Below are 17,005 nucleotides of genomic sequence, written 5' to 3' on the forward strand. Positions count from 1 at the left end.
TTACCAACACCAAACAAATAAAACAGACAAAGTACACAGAGATGGGAATGCTTTTCTTGAAAGGCACCTTTTTAATGGGTAATTGATTTATTTTGAGTATTAGGCAGATGGTAGTGGTGGTTTTGGACAGAGTTACTATCGACAACTATAACGAAAATAGCTTAAAATTTTCACACACTATTTAAAGTGGAGTCACTGGGACACTTCTCCTGGAGTCTTAAAATACAAAGGAGACAGAAATTAAGTAATCATTTCCTGCTTAGCCCAGTGTTCCCTACAGCTAAGGAGAAATCCACAATGACTCTGCTGTCTGAATGAAGGAACAAGAACTGGAGGATGAGGAACATCAGTAGTGAAAGAGGAAAGACAACAAGACTGTGGACACAGCAAAAGAGACCAGGGCTGGGAGGAAAACAGAGAGGCAGATGTGTGATTAATAGAATCCACTCCTTCTACAGAGAAATAAATCCCTGATAGCTGAGCCTTACCAGCTGGCCATAATAAGCAATTTAGAAGTGTAATATTTTTCTCTTTTGAATTTTTAAAATTTTATGTAGTTTTTGGTTTGGCAGGAATCAAACAGGTTGTTGGTCTCTAGTCAGAGATATGTGTAGCAATATTTACATTAATCTGTAGAAATTATCTGATAATATAAAAATTATTATTTCTTTTTTCTTTGATTTTAAGAAATCCTCAGAAACTGGACACTAAAATGTTATTTTAGTACACTAAAATTTAATATTTGAAATTAATCTTTTTATTGGAAAGTCAGCCTGCGGCAAATTGCAAAACACCAGAATTACTACTGGCTATAAAAACAAACCACCAGAGCTACTACTGGCCAACTCAATTTGGCTAACTGAGCATATGTATTATTGATTTCCAAGTTAGCATTCACAGTTTATATTTCCACTCATAGGACCACTTTGCATGAGTGAGCCACTGCAAAGATGGGCCATGTTCTGGAGAGGTACAGCATTGGAGAAAGAAGTTCCCTACTGGACTTATTTTATTGCAGATTTTATAGGTTGTATATAAGGCAATAAAAATAACGATAAAGTACTAAAGCACTTCTTGTGCTAAGCTAAGTTTGCCCCAGACAACCATATCCTCTCCTTCTGCCTCTGCCATATGAGCTCCCATAAGACAAGCTACTTAAGCCAAACTCTACAGTGTTTTTTCTAGCAGTAGTGTTCGTCTACAAGTCCAACTAAGAACCTGTGGATGAAAAATCACTGCAGTAGATATTTGTGGGAGAGAGTGCCTTGAATCCCACAAATTGTTGAAAAATGCTAAGTGTGGGGCAAACTGATGCTGTACTATGATACATCTAATGCAAGGAAGACCAGCTCGAGTTGCACAGGCAACCTTAATGCACAGGCATCACACTCAGCAGCTCTCAGGTTGCTTGACTGGTAACCACCTTTGTTATAGTTTCAAGCTACATTTTTGCACTCAAGACATGAAGTACATCTATATAATATTTTTAAAAATCCATGAAGCTGATAATAAATCATTCAGAATCACAAGGAAGCAAAAGATAGCAGAACATAAGTAGCTATTCAGGATAGCTCACCTTGACCTTTCCTTTCTAAACTTGGCATCTAAGTCCCTCAATTTAACAAAATTAACACAACAAATAAAATACTGGTACCTCAGGGAGAGGTCTGTAACTACTGACTTGCACCAGAGCACTAAGGAAAGATAAATAGGAATGATGTGGGAAATTCAATTTATACAGGATATATTCAAAACACTAGAAATTTCTAAGGTGGATAGGTAAAAAGACAGCCTCATTACAATTTTCAGAGGGAACACGAATCACTGCATTTATGTGATTCAGCCTCAAGGGAGGTATATTGGTAGTTGCAACTGAGTTTTCTGTAAAGAAAGATTTGAAGTAATGTTGTGTATAACAAGGACTTTTTTTTTCAACAGAGCATTTCTAGAAACAGTCCAGTAAATCATACTATAGAAAGGAAAGAAAAAACATTTCATCCCTAGAATGAAACTATGCAAAAAGTAAACCAATGCTGTACCATATAGGAATGCTAATGAACTATCAAACTTATTTTCCTAATCCCAAATTCTCTAGACCACCTGATTTGCAAAAGTCTGTATTGTCTCTGATAAGGCAAGGCAATGGACTACATAAGTCTGTTTTCTAACTATGGGTGTGAGACAACTCTTAATTAAGGCTCTTACAGAAAAAAAACCAAAAAACCAATAATTTTTAAAAAGTCCTGGAAGCAAATTTTGAGCAAAAGGCCATTTAAAATCAGAATGGATGGCAAAACAATTTAAAAAATTAGGTTCATGTAACACTTGGAGGTAAACTTGACACATAATAGCACCCAGTGCGTAAAGGGAACTCAACACTGCTCAAAGAGTTACTAAGATCTACTATGCAAAACAATAGCTTGATACAAAAGCCAGCTGTGGCAAAGAGACTTGATAATCAAAAATTCTCTTGTGACTCACTATTGTCAGGTCACATGAGGAAATTAAAATCTCTCCTTAACATCCTGCTATCTAGTCTACATGTAAATCCATAAACTGCAAAGGGAATGTGGAAATTCCAAGTGAACAATCTTTCTTACGGATAGCAGAAAAGCATAAGAAATGTTGCTGTGACACCAGGTACCTGTAAGCTGTTTACTAGTGTCCCCCAGCAAACTAACCTGCTTTTATGAAGAAAAAAAATCTATATATTTTGAACATATGCAAATGCAAACACTGGGGAAAAGATGGAGTTATTAAAAGGTCAGTAAAATATTCTGGCAAAGACAGTGTGATTTAAAAGGGTACTGATTTTATCTTCTCCAGCACTTATTGATGGCATGTAGTTCCCCAAATGAAGTGCATGTTAAGCTATACAAAAAAAATCCATGCACAATATCTTCTTATTTCCTCATGTGAAAGATAACAACCAGCCTTGGCACAAAATTGGAGAAATCTTGGACAATAGTACAGCAAACATGGTATGTAAAGATTTAGAAAGACATCATGAAATAGCAATACTTGTCGCAGGTTTTAGGATCTCTAACACATCATGAGTAAGTGATATGGGTCTTCCTTTCTTTTATTTCTTTTTTTAACCCAGAAATGAGGTTCTGAAACACAGCTGTGTAGAAACACTTCACCAAAGAGATAGCCAGGAGCATTACAAAATAATGTATAGGCTCAGATACCACTAAATTAGCTCATAAAATGTTCCTCCAAACTTTACTCCTTTTGGGTGAAAAAAAGACCGTATCACACACTTATTGCTAGTGGATATCAACAGAAGTAATTTACATCCACCATGGCTCAGCAAATTATAGTCCCATGGGGTTGAAAAGTATTGAGACATCAAAAGTATTGAGACATTGAGTTAGGCAAGGAAATTCACCTATTGCCTGGGTCAGTACGTTCTACACTGAGGATAGAGCTTACTGGGCTGCAAAAGACTTCAAACCACAGACCAGTTCTAAATATCTTCTCCTAGTTTGTATTCAGTTACCTGTGAAGTTTTGTGCTTTCAGATGTAGGTCATAGAGCTTATGAATATAGCGAATATACATCTCTTCCTTGTTCAGCTCAGTCTTGTAAAAATTCTGAAATAAAATTGAACTTTGTAATAAAATGTAATAGTTAATAAATTTATGATAATTGTTACAAATAAAAGACTTTAAACATAATATTCTAGAAATACATGCATAGATTTGATTTCTGAACATATAACTGCTATTTGTCGTTACATGGATAAAATATGGACTGCAATACCATAATTCTTAGTTAAAAATTCTTTGTCTATTTACAAGTCCTAAAGCAAAGTATGAAAAAGTTACAGGAAGAGGAGCACAAGTCTATAGCACTGTTTACAAGTACTGCCACATTCACAATGGATATGAAGCTGAAGTCCTCCTGCTAGACATATTCCATGTTCAGGATAATCTGCTTTGGTTAATAAAAAATTTAAAGGCTACAAGAGTCTAAGCACTGGTTCTCATTAGCAATTAACAATTTCTGTTCTATTATTTAAATTGCTATTTTGAACTCTAAGCAGTTTTTCTCCTAATACACCGTATTCATATTCTGTGAGTTATTATCAAGGAAAAAGGTGGGAGGAACACTATGAAAACATAAGAATAAAAACTTTTTAATGAAAATATTTTCTAAACTGATTTGAGAAAATTTAGCATTCATTGTCTCTCTGTTGTGCAAGAGTATTAAAAATTTCTTTGAAAATTATTGGGATATGAAATTCACCTTAGCCCATATGAGTCATTGAAAATCCCATTAAAAAGTAATATGGTATTTTGGGATTTTAAAATATTTTAATTTTCTTTTTGTACAAACCTTGGATGATTTGCTAAGAATAGATTAAAAACTCCTTAGGGATGAAAATAATCCAGGTGCCTTACAGAATTCAGATCATGCCAGATATTTTGACAGCAAGCCAGCTGCTTTATGGCTTCATAGTAAATATCATCCCTATTTAGAGCCTTATTTTCCTACTGAAGAATTCCTTTGTTCTCTTATGTCTAACTGTTACTTAGAAGTGATACCAAATTGTTTCACTGACGTCAAAATGCAGAATTACAAGTCAGCTTATTTTGTTTTTTCCCCCGCTCTGGCTAAAAATACAGCTTCTCAAAAGATTCACCATGAAAATGGAAACTTTCCAAGGTTGACGGAAGTCAACAAGCTTGTCAGTGGAAACTGGCCTACAATCAAAATGCATCTTGAAAACAAAAATGACATCTTTTTCATACTATGGTTTAGCACTGTTGGTGTGTGGTAATGATGATAGGATGATAACAGGAGGTCTTGAGCAGCATTTCTGTCTCTTCTACTGGGGAGAGAATAGTCAGCCTGCAGTACTCACAAGATATCCCATATTAGAACCAAAGAACCAAATTGCATCAGTTATTAGGGAAGAAAAGAAACAAGAGAAATCATGTAAGTTTGGTTGGATTTGGGAGAGGAGGAAAGGCATGTTTGCTTTTACAAACTCAGAGACTAATTAAACCTGGAAAGTACTTTGGTGAAGTTTATCCAGTAGGAAGATACTTAAAACTGAATAAAGCAGTTTTGGAGACCTTTCAGAACCAAGCTATGAAATCCCAAGAAAGACTAACTCTCTACTCTATTGATCTCAGCCTGGAAAAAATAATCAGTGATCCTAAATGTAGTATTATTCTGTCAAATTCCACTCAAATTGCAACAAGAAGTCAAGTATGTCCTACTCAATTGTGCATCTGTATAGTAGAAAATGTATAGTAGAAAATGCTCAACTGAAATCAAAAAGGGAAAGGTATTATACAAACCAAAAGGCTAACAGTGCAGCCAATCTTTTTGCCATCCACTTCTCCCATCTTCATGCAGTCCCTAAAGCAGAAAATAATGAAAGTCAAAAGGAATGCTGTTTATCCTCTTACAGTGAAGCACACCTCAGAAAACAGACATATTTTACTTGGCAAGCTGACTGAAAAGATGGCATTTGGGTGAACAGCTGACCCCAGTTCCTAAGAGATTTCATGCCTCTTTTTGTAGCACATTGAATACCTCAATTGTCAAGAAAGTGCTTTCTTCCTGGCTCTGTCACTACTATGTGACCTTTTTTTAATCCCACAGGGAAAAATAGTAGCCAGTATAACCATGCTGAAATAAAAGAATAATAGGCAGACATCACCACATAGTCACTAAAAGAAATTTAACATAACTTTAAATCTTCTTGCATACACTAGCTAAACAATTGCCCCAAATACTCTCATAACTAACACCACACCACTGTTTTGAAATATTGGGAGTCCTGGAGGTTGTGATCCAGCTGATCCCTGAAGAGAAATAGCAGTGCCATGCTTCTAGAAATTAAGAGTTCAGTCACTTTTCTAATGAAATAGCTTTCCTTTCAAAATATCAGTGATGACAGCAAGTGTAGTACTAGGTCTCACCATGTGTCCCTACGGAATCAGGGAGAAACCTTAACACTTAAGCACTAGAAAGAGATGCAGATGGTGGCAATAAGGAGGACTTAGCTGAAATGTGAAGCCCCTACACAGGCTCACAATTGACTGTGAAGATTGCTTCAGTCTCGTACTCCAGAAAGAGTACACGCCTCTCATTCTCTCTCCTTTGATCATATGGTGCAGTCAGATGTGAGGTGTTCACCCAGAGATCATGTCTTTGTATACATACTTACTGTGCCAGCTGACACTGCAACTAAGCATGACTGACATAGTGATAAGAATTTTACATATTGTTTAAAACAACTGTCAGGTGATTAGTACTGAGCTCTGCGTCTTCAGACAGACTTGAGTCACCAATCTACTGCCAAAAGTTACTACATTCCCTGACAGGAAACTCCAGCTGCCACTGGATTTTTGCACCATGGGAGTCTACTTGGTTGTTTTCATCCTGCCAGTTGCATTTTCCTGTTGACAAACCAGCTGCTGTCAGAGATCCTGAGCGCTCACAGCTGATGTACCCAATGTATCCATGTGCAGCCGCTATTTGAACAAGATAACTGTATTTGTTTCCTAATACTTCAAAGATGATGACCCTACCTGTAAACTGTGATAATCACTCACCTGTAGTCCAGGAGCCTCTCCATGAGGCGAGTCACAGTGGCAATTAATGAAACGCCACTTTCCCTCCATGTTTCCCGCTCAATTTTCTTCAGCAGACTGGAAAAAAAAAACAAACAGAAAAATGTCACTGTTTATTTTTAACAGTTACTATGACAACCTCTCTGCTTTTACCAGTACCTTAATACTGTAGCAACATCTTTGATAGATTTTCTTTTGCAAACACCCTCCCAAGAAGTACAATTTGCAAACAATGTCTTACCTAGGATAAGGACCAAAAAGTGGAATTCTAGTCCAGGAAGCATTGACAAAACAAATGATTTTTATATTAGCTGCATCGGATAAAATATATCAAAAATCTAATTTTCAGTACATATTCATATCCCAAAGACTTAACACAACTCTTCCATAATATTTATATATTCACTTCATGTTGATATGTCAGAATATGCAGAATTTAAAGGTGCTCCTAGAGAAGAATATTCATCAGCTCAATATACCTTCTCAATTTTTAAAGAGTTTTCCTTCTCTCCTCTCTTCTCCAATATTGCAGTATGCATGAAATTTAAGAATAGAGGAGCGATGATTCCCCCTCTTCATTTAATATTTCTTTCCGAGAACTATCATGCACATGTACAATTCCATTAGCTTAAAATATCATAAGATTATTTTACTAAAAACTGTTGTGCCAATGCAAATGCAGATTATACACTGAAGTGGAAAGACGTCAAAATAGTAATGTAAGTGGAGATGTCAGTAAAACTATATTTCCTATAATTTTCTTTTTTAGTAGTATTCTTTATATAATTCTGCTTCAGGCCTGTGTTTTTCATTGCTTAAGTTTGTCAAATATTTATCATTTAGGCACGAATTTCCCACATTTTCTCTATGAGAATGAGCAAGGAAATATTTATCTACAGAGCCATGTTACTTTTATGCTTTGGTGCAGGAAATCAGGTGGATGACACATCCACGGAGATATTTCAGCAGTCTCCCTGAAAGTGCACTCACTTATGGTTTATTTAGAAGCCTCTGAAAATTCCCACATCCATATCCTTAGAGCTTTTAGAGAGCTGTTAACAGCATCTCTGAACCGTCTGTCTGTCAGCTCCACTGACCTTCATCTACCCTGGGTGTGCTCAGTCCCCAAAACCTCCTACATCCGAATTTCAAACCTATAACAGCACTCAGGAACTCCTACATGCCAACTGCACTAGCTATACACTCCAGCTCTGCTCCTTACAGGCTCAGGGATGTCACAGATGCAATTCTCCTAGCAAATTTGACCTAAATGAAGCTGTGCTCGCTGGAACAGAGGAGCAAATGTTGATCTTCATCCTGAACCCTCATATGAATCTTAAACTCACTTCTTCTCTTAAGGAGGCAATCAGATGTCTTTCCCTCACAATCAGACGCTGTAAATCCTTCACTGCTAGCAGGCAGATGACAAGGCCATCCTTAACTAGAAAATGTTGAAGCACTAAGCCTGCACCTCTGTTTTCCATACAGAATACACAGGCTACCTTAATTCACTTTTGAATCCTTTATGTTCCTTCTAATAGACATTTTTGTGTCTAATAAGAAATAATAGTATAGCCTATATATTATTAAACCTTGATTACTGCAGGGATTTTTTACTTCTACTTCATTTTAACTCTATGTTAAAAAGGAACATTTCAGCCTAGATTCAAGAAAACAATGACTGATAGTTCCTCTAGAAAAACAACAGAAGTATGACTTCTCTTTTAAAACAGATGGTTCTTATCTGCACTTGACTTATGCATTTTCTTTAAAATTGCAATGGTACACTAATTATAAACATGTAATTTCTAATAATGAGTTGAGCAGATACATTCAAAGTACTTATACAAACTGACATCAATGTGGTTGGTTGAAAAAATTTAAGACTTGCCTTCTGATACATGCCTCCTTCTCTCTCCCCACCCCATTTCCCGCACAATGCACAGAACAAACACTCAGAAGGAAAAAGCTACTCAAATATATTCTGGTTAAATCCAGGTAGAATTGAATCCCTGTTCTTACAGATCCCAAAGCACAGCCAAGATGCTTGGCAATTCTGTATGAAGCACTAAGGGGGTTAAACAACGAAGGGAAACTATAAAAATGTTTCTGTCTATCCATGTGACTACAGCCTAACACCTAAGCTCACCTGAACAATTATTTCCAACCAACAATGGTTTGTTTTGTTTGGTGAGGGGAAAGGGGAATATTTAATTATTTTTTAATCTTAGGTACCCCAGGAGTAAGAGAATAGTGATCCAGAGGACCAGAGCTCTCCAGGGACGAACAGCAGGCTTAGAAATGTTCAGGCTAGCTCAATTATGTAGTAAATGGATTTTGTATGCCTAAACCACAGTGTTATTCAGACATTAAGATCACAGGTAGCTAATCCTACATGTGCCTTAAAACATCTGGATGCCTGTTTTGGAGTGCAAAGACTTCACTATAGTCAGAGTTTCCCTGAACGACTCATAAAGACTCTCAAAAGACTCACTCCAGACAGAGTCTAATGGACTGGGCAGTGCTGAATTCAGTCATGCATTTGGAGAAGAAATTAAGATGACAGCAGAGGAGAGGTAGCAGCCATCACTTTTTATATAATAGATTCGTGGTTAGAGGAATCACCCAGAAACTGGAAGAACTCAAATGTCTGCTCAGCTGAATGTCAGCTGCAATTTCTTCAAAGAGAAGCCTCATTGCCAGCCCCCCAGCAGAAGTCATTAGTCCAGGCTTTGTGCTTCAATGTGGCTACCTAACTTCAAAATCTGAAATGGCTTGTCTTAGGCCAAACTGAAATACAGCTACAGAATTTAGAAACCTGCAGCATCCATCGGATTCAGAAGAAAGACCTACTTGAGTATATGCCTTGGCTTCTGAGGATTTTATTTTAACCACCGTTTAATAAAGTAAAATCATTCTTTTCCCCGTGCTAATTAACTCAGGAATTCAATTGCAGTATTGCAGTCTAAATGTAGATCAGAACAGCGTTCATACCATAATTACAATGGATAGCAATTGCAACATCTAGTTTCTCATGATAACAAAATGTTCACTACTTCGTGCTTTGCAGCTCCTTCAAATGACATCAGGAGCTAATCAGTGAATGGTCACATTCAAATCCCTAGAAAGATATTGATTCAAAACAAATAGCAGTCACCTTCCCCCTACTTTCTCTATCTTTTTATTTGATATAGATAATTCCATTGTAGGCAGCAAATTCTAAGCACATAATATTTTAGCCACCTCCAGAGATGCTTATAATTTATCCTTGAAAATAGATGCTCAAAGGAAAGACGCAATGATTATCTCTGGGAGAAAAAAAAAAAGCAGTTAATGTGGGAGTTAAGAGATTTAAATTCATTTTCCAATTCAGACAAAATAAACAGCATGACAAATCCTGAAAGTGTCACACCCGCTGCAGTTCCCAGACTGTATTCAAAGCAGGTACTGTTTCAGTTTTTGGGTACCTGCTACATCTCTGCCACTTCAGCCTAAACAAGTCTGCTTTCTTGCACTGTGTAAAGATACCTTAATATTGCTTAGTTTAAATTACCTATGCAAGAAATAGAGTAACCCCAAAATCTCAGGCTAACCAGCCTTGTCTCTTGCAGACAATTCCCCAAACTGCCCATTTGATTTTTCTTCACCTACCCCAGAACAATGTCATTCTCCATTTTAGATTAGTATCTACTACAGGCTCTCCTCTTGGGAGGTGGTAATGCATACAGTCAACAAAGCTTAAAAAAAGCCTAATCATAAATACTAGCTTTTTCATTAGTTGGGAGTGAACTTGAGCACTTATTCTGAAATTTTTCAGTTTAGTTTCAACTTCTGTCATATCATGACAGAAACCACAAGTATACTGATGCTGTGAGACATTCTGCAATTCAAATTACCATGACTATGTTTTCAGCATGTAGATTTATAAAAGGCTCTCAGTATTTTTCACTGTATCATGTTTAACATTCCCCAGTTGAAATCTAACTCAAAACCATAAAAAATTAGGAACTATATTTGATACCAATATGCTTTCTTATAGAGTTTTAAGTTATTTCAGTGATAAAACACACTGATGTATTTTACATAGGCTTCATTTTATAATTAGAGCTTTTCCTTTAATTACTTAATTTTACATACTCTGTTACTAAAATATTGAAAATATCTTACCTTTTACTATCTTTACTCAGATTATGAAAATGTCATAAATAATTACAGGAAAGTTCTGCTTTAGCATACTCTACTGCTGTTTACCATTATTCATTCAATTCCATACTATTCTGCCTAATCTCTCTACTAACTTTTGCTTCTGTATATGATAAATATTTAGGACCTCTGTTTTTTAAACTCTCTACAATTACAGATTATTAAGTGTTTGCTATTTTCAGACACCAAGTCCTGTATCTTGTTCTATAACCAAAGACAAGAGAGCTAAAAATAATATGTAATGATAAAGAAACCATATAAATAGGGAAAAGAATAATGGATGTAGTAGAACTGAAGAAAACACAGCAGAAATCCTGAAGAGAAACAATACATCTCCTACCAAAATAAACACATCAGAAATAAGTGAAATCTTTCACTTTGGTGGAATTGAGCTCTGAGGAGCAACAGAGACAGAGTCCAGTTAGTTATTTTGTACCTGTACTCTGTGAAAATAATTTATTTCAGTCAGTGGAATAATTTATGCATAACTTTAGAGACTTCAGCATGATCATTAGCTTTTCCTGTTAGATTTAAGCAACACTAAAAGCTTAGCCAGTAATTTACCAAAAAAATTTAAAAGAAACAACCAGATCAGAATAAACACAATTGTTTACAAAAAACAAGAAATCAACAAGTGACATTACTCAGAGGAGTACAAGTTTGTAGCAATAGAAAATCACCGATTAAATGCTTTTTGTTTAATTGTCATGCCTTGTTTTCAAAATGCTCCATCTGAGCTCTACCTGCACACTATCCAATTACGGAGCATTTCTTGCTTTTCTGATTTTAAAATTAGTAGGTAGAGAATGTTGTGTGATATAACAGATTTAGCCTTTCCCAATTATAATTCTATGAAAGAAGTACTGCCAGACTTTACAGATGCTACACAACACCCTGAAACATTTTATTCTTCAGATTTTAAGGGAACAAAAAAAGAAAAAGAAAAAATTAGCATCACAACTGGTTTAAGCATTACTTCTCTACACTGACATTAGCATCTGATACAACCAATGGAACTCAAGGAATTAGAAGATAAACATATTACTCACATACTGTTGAAGAGTTCTCGGTACGTTTCATCACCTTTACCTTCTGACATTAGGCTGTCCAGTTTGTCAATCAGCTTTGCTTCCACCTGCAACATATAAGTGTGGTGTAAACAGCTTCTTTTTCCTTTAATGAGATTAGAGAAAACAGGAGAGAAGATCTGGTTTTATGTAAGGGACTTTGCTAAATGCATATTTTAGAATTATTGGTCAATCATGTGATAAGTCACTTCATCTCTTTGAAGCTTTATAATTCCCGAGGTTTGTAGGGCTTTCTTTTTTTTCTTTTTTTTTTTTTTTTTTTTTGAGGGAGGGAGCTAATTTAAATTGAGCAACGTGACTTTAAAACTACAGGCTGAGTAGCATTTGCTGCTGCTAAGGCAGCTATCTATTTATGGAGTCAGAGGAAAAGCACACAGCCCAAATAAATTGCCTGAATTCTCATTGCAAGGCTGTAAGCACATTCTATTTTCTTAGACTGAAGCAAAAACATAACCTTTTCCGACCTGCACCCCATTCTTTATAATTTAATATACATAAAAGTCTGCACTGTTCAGAATACTTGGGACAACGCTCTTATCTGGCAGTGTATTACATTAGAAAGCAAATTTCCTGGACTTACATATTAGCTATCAAAGAAACTTGGTGGTTAAGAAAATCTGGTTGCTAATGATTCCTCCAATGCATGTTATTAAGTCCATTGATTACAAAGAAATATAGAGCTAATGCTACACTGTGTATTTATATTTCAAACCCCCTTTTTGTCAGTTATATATGAACAATCACAAATCTGGGGGAGAAACCAAGCTGTTGTCATTATTTTATTACAGAATAAATCTATTACAATTCACACTTAAAACCAAGCTGCAAAGATAGACAAGCAGAACAAGTGGCCTTTTCTTCCATCTCATTCCTTGTTAACATTTCTGTGTAATTTTAAAAATAAGCTTATATATAGATAGTGAAAAGCTACCTACTTACATCACATGCACTACTCGGTTTTTAATAGTTTAGTTTGTGTTTTAGATGCAGCTCCCACCCTATTTGATTGCCTAGGAGTAATTAAAATACTTCTACTTTCCTTCATTTCAAAGCAGGAGGAAGGAGGGCACTGAGAATGGTTTGAGGCAGCCTGAAAGAACTGAGTGGGAGCTGAGAGAGCAGATGGCACTCTTGGTGGTTCCTTCCTAGCCCATTAAGAAAGTGTTTGAGCAACAAGAATACTCAGATCTTTACTGAAGAACATCTGATCTTTTTCCATAGTAACCAGAAGGGAAGTTGGTTGAATTCTATCCAACCAGCAGTCTGTACCACTGTAAAGCAGAGGTGAGAAACCACCATAACAACCTTGTTGAAAACACTCAAGTTTTGTTCTTCATTTCAGAAGGCCATGGATTTTATTCCTCATTTCACATAACTAACATGATAATATTACCTGGAGAATCTTACTAGCCCTGCAAAGGAAAACAGGGAAAGCTCTTGTAATCTCTCTCCAACAGACAGAGTAGTGGATACCTTCTCAACTCTGAACCATCAAAGGATCTCCAGGTTCAAGTCCACTAGGACTCTATGAGGAGCTTGGTACTCTGTCCTGTTTATAAACAGCTTCACACAAAGTACCTGTTTAAAGTTGCCACTTCGCCTTTGCTCCCAATCCATCATGTCATGGAAAATAGGAATCATTACATTCCTCAGGTCTGGCTGAGGGATCAAGGTCACTTCCAGGAAAGGGCCAATCAATGCTGGAATAAAGTGAAGCTTGTGTTCTCCTAAAAGGAAAATGAACATAAACTTGAATGTGAATTGGGTGTCCTGTGAGTTATCAATCAATCCAATGAATGAAAAAAACACATTTTAAATGCCTACAGGTTTTGGTTTTCCTAAAATCAACACGTCCATCACAGCATGGGATATTTCTTAAGCCCAAAAAGTGAAAGCTATAGACAAAAAAAGAATATAAAGACAACATAATTTATCAGATTTTTTTAATGCAATACTGAGTTCAGAAGTGATATGGGTTAGCCGCATCCAAAGTTGATCCTCCAGCAAAAGAATTAAGACAGACAATACACTCTCTGCATTTAATTTGTTTTTCACAGGAATAATTTGGTTTCTAAGTTCTACATCCTTGAGTTTACAAAGTGGTTAACTGTCTGATATTCTGTGCTCATCAAAAAGAGGTAAGTACTTTGATTTTTGCCCATTTTTAGTTTTGCAAGTACAGAAATGGAAATGTGTGTTTCAGTTGCAGGAAAATGAAAATATAACCCAGCTGTTCTCAAAACAACTTTATCTATTATCTCACCACATTCCACTTAAAAGAAAATTAATTTCTTGTCAGAAAAGCTAGAAATGGCACTTCTGATATCCTCAAAATTAAGGGCTTAAGAATCAGGATGCATTGATTTTTCCAAGGTAGGAATTCATTTACATCCAGCCTACCTCTGGATAGTCCAGCAGGCATTCACCCCTGCTTGCTGCTCTGTTCAGTTCTGAGTTTGTGCAAAGAAAAACAAGAACTCTCTTTTCTGGAAACATCCTAGAATGCTTATAACTATGAAAGCAAGGTGACTGTACCAGGATCAAGGCTTATGATATGTTGACTCTTACCGCTACAAGAATTGTAAAATGCTGACTAGCATAACACCAGTTGAAATAAATACCCCAGCTGAAAGGCATCACTTGCCTGGATCCCAAGGTTCCATTCAGCAGAGAACAACATGAGTGAGGAAGTGATGCACACTACATGCAGGAAGGAGATAGGACCTGGGAGTGTATCCATGATATACCAGTTTGGAAATACCCAGAATGTATCCATGTAATGTAGAGGGATGTCTTAGTAAGTCATCAATAATAAATATTGGAAATAAGTAAAATATGCTGCTAACCAGATGTTAACAACATATTAAAAAGAAAATATTTCTTATTTCCAACATGTCTCTCTAGTACAGGCTGAGTTGAAACACCAGATTGTTGCAGCTACGTATCTTGCTGTGAAACAGATTGATAGAACTGAAATGACACTATGTCAGAAATCACTGATGATGGTTGCTGTATCTTTAATAAGCCCTCTGATGAAATGAATACTGAATAACTGAAATATAAAGATGACAAATGTAGTGTCCAAATCTTCTATTCACTTTTTTCCCCAAAAAATATTCACCTGCATTTCCCAGAATTTCAAACACTTTGCACAATTATTGCTTAAAAATATTAATGTGGTCCTAAGTTTACATTCAAGCATGTATTTTTCCATGTTGCTCAATGTCTCATTTATACATTAGTCACTGACTTGTTTATGCCTTTATATTTTAGTGCAACTGAGACTTCAGAGAAGACTTGAATGTAAATCCAGGATCTCAGGAGAGCTTCAGAATTAAGACATCTTAAACAATTTGACAACAGGACTAAAAATAAGAACATAAGTATATTTCAAGGCATAATAATTCTGCCCAAGAGAAGTAGTACTTTCTTTCTTAATTTTCTCTGACGGTATTCTCTCAGATCTCTGTGAAGAAATAGGAATGGGTCAGCTACAGTACCAAGGCATAAAAAGCTGAGTTCAGCTATAAAGAAGGGAATTATAGATGACAAACTTCTTCCTAAACTTGAATCAAGACTTCACGTCTTGAACATAATTATCAACAACTCATGTATCACTGGGAAGTATATATAATAGGTAAAGAACTAATAATTTGCCTTCATTTTATGAGTTACTGGTGATGTGTTTAATCACTTACCTAAATTTTGCCACATACTGAAGATTTCACATCCCATTGTTACCCGCATGTCACCATATCTGCAGTGTATTAAAAAATAAAGCAAGAAAGTGAAAGATAATTTAAGAAAATCAAGTTCATCTGCCATTCTGGGATATTATTAAATGAAATGTCTCATTTGTAGTCCACAAAAAACAACTTTAAAAGTCCTGTTTTCTCCCAAGTTTTTTTCTCTTTTGATTGCTAAAACTGGATTCCTAGACCCAGGTTTATTTGAAATATTGTCAAAATGCTACACATCAGTAACACAGCTGTGTAGCAAAACCTATTTTTGGCCATAACATGCTCCAGTTCTCTCTCTGAGAGTGAATAATTTTGCTCTACCTTAAAGAAACACAATTAATTCATACAGACAATAGTGCAGTGCCTAGCAGAAACACCTTAACAAGTCTGAGTTGACTTATGCACTCACTGGCAATGAATGGCTGTTTTGCTCCAAGTGTCTGAACCAGTTTGGGCTCTCATATGAAGGTTATTGGCTCTGAAGACCTGTACAAAGGGCCAGAACCAACTCTTGTTGTAGTCAGTGGACATACTGTTATGTTTTTCTTTTGGTGGGTCCTTTCGCAACTCCAATGTCTTGCATTTTGAGAAATTTAAAATGTTACAGTTTTCTACAAACTGACAGCAATACTTACTTTTCTAAAACCTTTTTCTTCTTGGAAGGTGTGAACATCTCCAGTTGCAGACATAACTGGTTTATAAAAATTACAGCAAGGAAAAAGTAGGAATCCCATATCTACAAAAAGCATATGGCATGTGGTTACTTCATTTTCTCAGTACAATTTATGATCACTCAAGATGCAAAATTTCAAATCACAGCCCTTGTTTCAGTCCCAACTAATAAATGACTCAAACTGCTTTTGACTAAATTTCTTTGACTCAAAACACACTTTTCACCAACCCCAAGATGTTCAGCAGAAATACATCTATTTACACATCCTACATCTCGAAATGCAAAAGGTTTCAGAGTTACAGGTTGGGTTTTCTCATCCCTCTAAATCAAAGGACCTTAATTTGGACATTTTCGTTTGGGTATATTTAAATAGAAAACTACTGAATTTATGCCCAAAATTCTGACATCTCAAAAGCTATCACATAACAGGACTGACATTCCCTGTCCATGACACTTTATAATACTATTTGCAGGTCTCATTTGCTGCGGTCTTCACTGGACAAAACTAAAGCCAGGTTTTATTAAGATATTGCAAATATACAGATGTTTTGTGCTCATGCTTTATGAATTAGATGTTGAATATTCTATTTAGCAGACTTAGAGATAAAATTAAAGTGAAATACTAATTACTATAACCTAATTATAGATGCTCCATGACTGGAGTGTAGAGGGAGCCCTATTCCAGACCCTGCAGTTCAGCAGAACAGA

At 36.0% G+C, this 17,005-nt stretch overlaps 1 protein-coding gene across 4 annotated transcripts in view; it reads right to left on the bottom strand.

Moving 5' to 3' along the window:
• Positions 1 to 17,005, bottom strand: part of DOCK4 (dedicator of cytokinesis 4) — a 238,382-nt gene that overhangs the window by 27,471 nt on the left and 193,906 nt on the right. For 2 of the 4 annotated variants that reach the window (XM_033057523.1, XM_033057521.1), the window contains exons 29-36: positions 16,260 to 16,360; positions 15,583 to 15,641; positions 13,463 to 13,611; positions 11,846 to 11,931; positions 6,835 to 6,861; positions 6,576 to 6,671; positions 5,313 to 5,373; positions 3,503 to 3,596 (exon numbers count right to left, since the gene is read on the bottom strand). In XM_033057523.1, the coding sequence (XP_032913414.1) occupies positions 3,503 to 3,596; positions 5,313 to 5,373; positions 6,576 to 6,671; positions 6,835 to 6,861; positions 11,846 to 11,931; positions 13,463 to 13,611; positions 15,583 to 15,641; positions 16,260 to 16,360 (673 nt within the window). The remainder of the gene's footprint in view (positions 1 to 3,502; positions 3,597 to 5,312; positions 5,374 to 6,575; positions 6,672 to 6,834; positions 6,862 to 11,845; positions 11,932 to 13,462; positions 13,612 to 15,582; positions 15,642 to 16,259; positions 16,361 to 17,005) is intronic. The other 2 variants (XM_033057524.1, XM_033057522.1) reach the window with 1 other exon arrangement.

This window comes from Catharus ustulatus, chromosome 4, assembly GCF_009819885.2.
Source record: "Catharus ustulatus isolate bCatUst1 chromosome 4, bCatUst1.pri.v2, whole genome shotgun sequence".
Lineage (NCBI taxonomy): Eukaryota > Metazoa > Chordata > Aves > Passeriformes > Turdidae > Catharus > Catharus ustulatus.